Source organism: Bos indicus x Bos taurus, chromosome 20 (genome assembly GCF_003369695.1).
Source record: "Bos indicus x Bos taurus breed Angus x Brahman F1 hybrid chromosome 20, Bos_hybrid_MaternalHap_v2.0, whole genome shotgun sequence".
NCBI classification, from domain to species: domain Eukaryota; kingdom Metazoa; phylum Chordata; class Mammalia; order Artiodactyla; family Bovidae; genus Bos; species Bos indicus x Bos taurus.
This window is the reverse complement of record NC_040095.1, coordinates 70,548,910-70,555,246: the sequence shown is the minus strand read 5'-3', so window position 1 is coordinate 70,555,246 and position 6,337 is coordinate 70,548,910. Positions and strand designations below refer to the sequence as shown.

The window sequence follows — 6,337 nt, the reverse complement described above, 5'->3', positions numbered from 1 at the left end:
GAGCCGGCTCTGCGGACGCCGGGCGCGTGCGTCGGCGTGTCGGCGCGCGGGGTCGAAGGTCAGCCCGCAAGATGGCGGCGGTCCTGACCTTCCTCAGGTTCCTGGGCCGGGGCGGCGCGGTGACGCGCGGCCTGCCCGGGGGCGCCAGGTGCTTTGGGGTGCGGACCTCGCCGACCGGGGAGAAGGTCACGCACACCGGCCAGGTATAACCACGGCGGCGCAGAGAGCGCCCTCCCCTCGGGGCGCCCAGGCGGGCGGAGCCCCGGCCCGGCCCCCAGGTCCCGCGGTCCAGCGTCTGGGCGCTCGTGGGGCCCAAGTCCAGTGCTCGCGGTCCCGTCGCCCAGCAGCCCAGCCCCGGGCTCCCGCGTCCCACGGTCCAGTCCCCCTGGGGGCCGTAGGCCCCTGTCCCCTTGGTCCAGCCTTGGCTGTCGCGGTCCCCGGGATCCCCGGGTCCTGGATCCGCAGGGTTGGGTACCGAGGGCCGAGGCGCTTGGTGTTTGCAGCCGCTGTGGCCTCACCGTCAGAGCTTCGGCGAGCTCCGAAACTAGACCGACACCCCGGGGGAGCCCCTTGGTTACTGTGGGGAGGCCTCCGTCGGGGTCAGAAACCGCAAACTGTGTGGGTCAAATCTTCTAACGTTTGTGTAAGATTAAATAGCATATTTAATAACTCGAGGGTCTGCTGTCGACTGAAACACAGTCTTAGGTATAATCCTAATTCCAAAGATGAGCGAGTAAGTTCTTGTGATGTGGAAAGATCACCCAGCAGGTTCAGAGGGGCAGGCTGCTCTGCGGCCTGTCAGATGGAAGGTCAGCGTGTCCGCCTCCGCTGGGACTGCTGCCTGTGGTCATGTTAGGAACCCCGCTGAGAAATGTCCGTGGGGCGCAGCTCCTCAGTGTGTGATCATATGCACGGCCTAACATGAAGAAAACGCTTTTTCTGTAAGGTCTGTGATTGATACAAAGGTACAGAATTGGGCTGTAAATAGCATCCCTCTTGTTTTCAGGTTTATGACGATGGAGACTACAGGAAAGTTCGATTTGTAGGTCGTCAGAAAGAGGTAAGGAAAAGGTGGTAAAGGAAGGGCTTGCCAGGCGGCTCCGTGGTAGAGACTCCTGCTGCAAGTGCAGGAGACGTGGGCCCCACCTGGGGACTCGGGGCCTGTTCCTATCCAAGGTCCAGAGTGTCCAGGGGATATGTGTTCATGTAAGATGTGCAGCAAGTCTCTCAGGCTTTCGTTCTTGCAAGAAAAATTGGTGTTTCAGTTCAGTCGCTCAGTCGTGTCCGACTCTCTGCGACCCCATGAATCACAGCACGCCAGGCCTCCCTGTCCATCACCAACTTCCGGAGTTCACTCAGACTCACGTCCCTTGAGTTGGTGATGCCACCCAGCCATCTCATCCTCTGTCGTCCCCTTCTCCACCTCTTTCTCTGGTTTGCAAGAGACTTGTTTTAAAAGATTTGGGTTTATTGAAAGACTGCACAGAGAGTACTCAGTTCCCATATACTGTGCCCCAACCTCCCCACCAGGCTCCCTGTTGTTCTCTTGGCTGAACCTGCTCCCTTTGTTAGAGCACGTGCAGAGTGTTGAAACCTTGTGATTCACTCAAGTCTGTGGCTTCGGTTTCTTTGGGTTCACTCTTTGTGTTGTACATTCTGTTGGGCTTAGGAAGCTTCCCCGGTGGCTCAGACAGTAGAGCGTCTGCCTACAATGCGGGAGACCCAAGTTCAATCCCTGGGTCAGGAAGATCTCCTGGAGAGGGAAATGGCAACCCACTCGATTATTCTTGCCTGGAAAGTCTCCTGGATGGAGGAACCGGGTAGGCTACAGTCCACAGGGCGCAGAGTTGGACACGACTGAGCGACTTCACTTTCTGCTGGGCTTGGGCTTAGTTGCTCAGTTGTGTCCAACTCTGTGACCCTGTGCACTGTAGTCCCCCAGAATCCTCTGTTTGTGGAATTTTTCAGTCAAGAATACTGGAGCAGGTTGCCATTTCCTTCTCCACGGGATCTTCCCAACCCAGGGATTGAACCTGCATCTTCTGTGTCTCCTGCATTGGCAGGTGGATTCTTTACCCGCTGAGCCACCAGGAAAGTACTTTCTGTGGGTCTCGACAAATGCATAATGTCTTATATCCAAACTGCGGTGTCACTCAGACTATTTCACTGTCCCAGCCCCCGCCCCCCACCCTCCTGTGCACCACCTCTTCACTCCCACCCCCTCAACAGTCCCTGACAAACCCCCATCTTACTGTCTCCACGGTTTGGTTGTATTTTGAGAAATAAAGCGGATCTGCACTTAGGCTGAGGGCCACGGAGAGCAGGAACTGGGCCGTAGCGCTGCCTTTGCGGGAAGGCGGGCTGTACCCACTCGAGGCTCTCGGGCAGTCTTGACCAGCGGGCCCGTGTGGCCGCAGCGAGTCTGCACAGCAATGCCTGGCCCTTGGCCTGGGACGGGCCTCCTGGAGAGGTGAGGACGGAGTGGGGCCTGCTGTGGTCCTGGGTCACCTCAGGGAAGCAGAGGGCCCGAGTGGCCAGCTGTCCCCCTGTGGCGACAGACCTGTTTTCACTGCTCTGTGGTCACGCACGTGGAGTTAGAAGCCAGTGTTTCCTGCCCGTGAGTGACAGACGTCACGGCCGCCTCAGGCAGTGGGTGTGCTGGGCCCAGGAGGTGGTTAGCATGGCTGTTGCGGGGCGCTGTTTCCAGGGTGCGGGGGCGCTGGGCCCGGGGCGCAGAAGGCAGTGGGACAGCACGTCATGTGTGCTGTGGCCCGGCTGCACTTCCTCCCTCCTTGCTCCCTTGCTGGAAGGAGGAGCCTGGGGGGCTTCAGGCAAGCCCCAGCCCAGGCCGACAGCGCTTTCCCGAGTCAGGACTGTCCCCCTCTGGGGGCTCAGTGTCGTGGCCGCAGGCGGGCGGGCTCTGAGCTTCCCTCTGGCTCCTGGACCGGGAGGCCTGTGCTCTTCCCAGGCTCAGATTTTAATACCGAAACTTCGCGCCCCTCCCCCTTCATTTGTAAAGTTGGATCATCGTTCCCTTCTCCTCACTGCAGTCCTGGGCCCTGGGGTGCGGCTGGGGTTCTGTGTGCAGGGCAGGGAGCCTCGGGGACCCCCAGGCAGGGCACCTGTCACCATCGTGATAAACAGACACTCGGTTACTCCCAGAGCCAGCATCACAGTTACCGTGGGCCGCGTTTACAGCTCGAGGGTCTCTTCTGTGCACTTGTGTCCGGGACGTCCAGGAAGGGAGAGGGGACCCCACCGCTGACTGTGTGTGACCCGGTGACCCTTGGACTTGCAGAGATGGGCGGCCTTCAAGAGGTGGTCTGGCAGTGTTTGACCCTGAGTATGTCAGCTGGGGCGGGACGCAGCAGCTCCCTCAGATCCGACCCGAGTCTAGGGGCTGGACAGGGTGCTGCCCGCACCGCGGGGCTTACCCCGGGCCGTGCTTGGTGTGTCTGACTCCGGTTCTGGCTGCCGCGGGTGAGCAGGTCCCTGTCCATCAGCTCAGATGGTGCCCTAATGGCCTCCTGGCTGAGTCCTACATGAAGAGACCCAGGCCCCCAAGGGGAGAGGAGAGATGCCTCCTTGCCGTTTCTCCGCCAGCTTACACATCACGAGTTGATTCCCTCCAGTGAGAAAACCAGTGGGCTTGGAGCAGCGCTGGGCCCAGCTGTGCCACTGTACTTTGCAGTTACTGTGCCATCATCCCTCCTGCCCCCGCGCCCCTGGCACCCCTGGGGAGCAGCCCTTGGCCGAGCCAAGGGCTTCAGTGTCCCACTTCCTGCTCGGGGCCAAACCAGCTCTTAGCTCAGCACCAGGTCCCCGTGTTGACGTGGTCATGGGGTCAGCAGCTTCTCCTGGTCGTTCCCTGAAGACAGGAGGAGGAGGGCGTGTCTGTGTGTGCGTGCACGTGTGCTCGCACCTGTGTATGAAGAGAAGAGGGTGGGGCAGGATGTTCCCAGTGGGTGAGTCCAGGTGAAGACCAACGGCAAGTCTTTGTGCTGCTGTGCTTCTTGGAGATTTTCTCTAAGTTTGAAATTACACGCAAATGAAGAGTTAAAACGTGTGTGCATGTGTGTAATTATCTGTATTACGAAGATCTGCATTGATGTTTAGATGAGAAGGTGCAGAGCGTCTTTGCTGGCAGCGCAGTGCACGCCTGTGGGGGTGGTCTACACTGGAATTGCGCGGGAGCGTCGGGGGTTGGTATGTGTCTGTGTGAGCGCTCCTGTCTGTCTTGTTGCAGGTGAACGAGAACTTTGCCATCGATCTGATAGCGGAGCAGCCCGTGAGCCAAGTTGGGAGTCGGGTGATATCGTGCGACGGCGGCGGGGGGGCCCTGGGCCACCCCCGAGTGTACATAAACCTGGTAATGTGCTGTCCAGCCCCCAGCCCCAGCCCCGGTTCCTGTCCTGTTCTGTCCCCGCTGGCCGCACACGCTCGGCTCGGCCCTGCACACGAGTCGTCCGCCAGGGCTGAGCAGAGGGCTGGCACGCACAGAGCTTCCAGGACAGGATAGAACTTGGGGTGGGCCGCCCCCTCGGGCAGGGCAGGCCCCGCCACCCCTGCTGATCCGTCCTGGCTCGACCCCAGCCCCGAGGGGGGCCTCTGCTCAACACCTCCCTGCTCCAGTCCTCCCGGCCCCTGCCCAGGACGCCACCTGCCTCATGGGCAGGGAGGGTGGGCTGGGACTGAGCCCACTGTTAACGGCAGGGAGCCCGGGGCCCTGACGCGCCTGGGGGGCGGGCCCCAGGGCCTCTGGCACAGCGCGTCCGGCGTTGGGCCCCGCGGCTCCCCTGGTGGCAGTGTGTTTCCAGGGCCTGGCTTCATTGTCGGACGTCTACCAAGTGTGGACTGACGATGGAGGTGGAAGATGGAAATAGGGCAGCTCTCCCTTTGAATCTTTCAGGACAAGGAAACGAAGACGGGGACGTGCGGCTACTGCGGCCTGCAGTTCCGGCAGCAGCACCACTAGGGCGGCCGCGTGGCCGGGGCCCAGTGCAGGGCGAGCTGGAGGACCCGGGTGTGCAGAGCGCGTCTCTCAGTCACTGAGGCCCGGCCCTCCAGGGCCCGGCCGCCTGCTCCTTCCTCCCGGGGGAGCGTGGTGGGCGCGGGAGAAGTGGCGGGGCCACTCCGGCCGGCTCAGCTCAGCTCCGCTCCGCCCGGCACTCTGCCCCTCCCGCTCCTCAGCCGCCTGGTCTGAAATCCCACAAAGTTAAGTACTGTTTGAAGGTGTTAACAGTCACATGTGGACTGATTTAAATACTCTGTGTGTATTTAAGAGAGTAATGGCTATGATGTATTGTTCCACAAAAATAAATTCAGGAGGGGAGAGGACAGAGGTGTGGTGGGTGATGGGGGGATCCGGAGGAGAAGTTGGGGGGAGGGATGAGGGAGGGAGGGAGGGGTTTACCTGAGCTGAGGGAGCACCTGCCCAGCAAAGCTGCTGAGAAAAGACGCTCCTGGGTGCATGCTGACGATAAAGCAGAAGTTAAGGAAGCCCTGGAGTCTGCAGGAAACAAGACTAAGTTTCCGGTTGGAAGGACCGGTGACCACACGGGCTGAGTTCCCAGAAGGGCGCCTGGTGTCCCCTTCAGCCCTGGAAGCTGGAGGCGGTAAGTGCTCCAGAGGCAGGGGCGCTGGGCACCCTGATGGAGGGGAGGCTCCAGCCTGCAGTGCTGGGGGCAGGGCTGTCAGCTGCGAGTGGGCTCACGGAGGGGTTCGTGCGCCCGGAACACGTGGGTGCTCATCAGGCTTGCCCAGTCGGAACTGTCTGTGGGAGCACGTCGGGGGTGTGGGGGTGGGGGAAAGGAAAGGTCAGGGCCCTGGAGGTCTCACGGGGGTGGGGTGGGGCCAGAGTTATCTCTGGGTCTCCCTGCATTGGAGTGAGCGCCACGGGGCCCTGAGCAGGGATGGGCGCACCTTGATTTCAGGTGACTGGAGAACGTGTCTCACCCAGAAGGGACCCGGAGGGGGGAACCTGGCCAGGGAGTGGATGTGGAGGGAACCAGGGGTGGCAGGCGGCCCACGGGAGGGGACAGCTCAGACTCAGGACCTGCACAGTAGACCCAGGGAGGGGCCCAGCCAAGCTGCAGGCTGCAGAGGGCTTCTGTCTTAACTCGTCAACGCTCTAGACTAATGTGGATGTTGAATTTTACCAACGGAAACAGAGAACACATGGTTACCAAAGGGGAGAGGGAGGGGTAAATCAGGAGGCTGTGACTCACTCACACCCCTGTGTGTAAAATAGGCGAGCAGCGGGGTCCTGGTGTGCATTACGGGGAGCTGCGTTCAGGTCCTGCTGTAACCGTGATGGGAATGAGTGTGAAGACATAGG

General features: G+C 60.8%; 1 protein-coding gene across 2 annotated transcripts; it reads left to right on the top strand.

Moving 5' to 3' along the window:
- On the top strand, positions 1 to 5,337 carry NDUFS6 (NADH:ubiquinone oxidoreductase subunit S6). Of its 2 annotated transcripts, XM_027520242.1 has the most exons (4): positions 1 to 203; positions 1,007 to 1,060; positions 4,247 to 4,369; positions 4,910 to 5,337. In XM_027520242.1, the coding sequence occupies exons 1-4, from the start codon at positions 72 to 74 to the stop codon at positions 4,973 to 4,975; spliced, it is 375 nt and encodes a 124-aa protein (XP_027376043.1). In that variant the 5' UTR covers positions 1 to 71; the 3' UTR covers positions 4,976 to 5,337. The 2 variants fall into 2 exon arrangements, with proteins under 2 accessions (XP_027376043.1, XP_027376042.1); XM_027520241.1 differs by having other exon boundaries at positions 23 to 203; positions 4,247 to 5,337.
- Positions 5,338 to 6,337: the final 1,000 nt, after the last annotated feature.

Excerpts from the sequence above, each read along its gene's own strand:
- NDUFS6 (XM_027520241.1), top strand. The coding sequence starts at position 72 with ATGGCGGCGGTCCTGACCTTCCTCAGGTTCCTGGGCCGGGGCGGCGCG. Across the intron at positions 204-1,006 it reads AGGTCACGCACACCGGCCAG|GTTTATGACGATGGAGACTA; the intron begins GTATAACCACGG and ends TCTTGTTTTCAG. Across the intron at positions 1,061-4,246 it reads TTGTAGGTCGTCAGAAAGAG|GTGAACGAGAACTTTGCCAT; the intron begins GTAAGGAAAAGG and ends GTCTTGTTGCAG.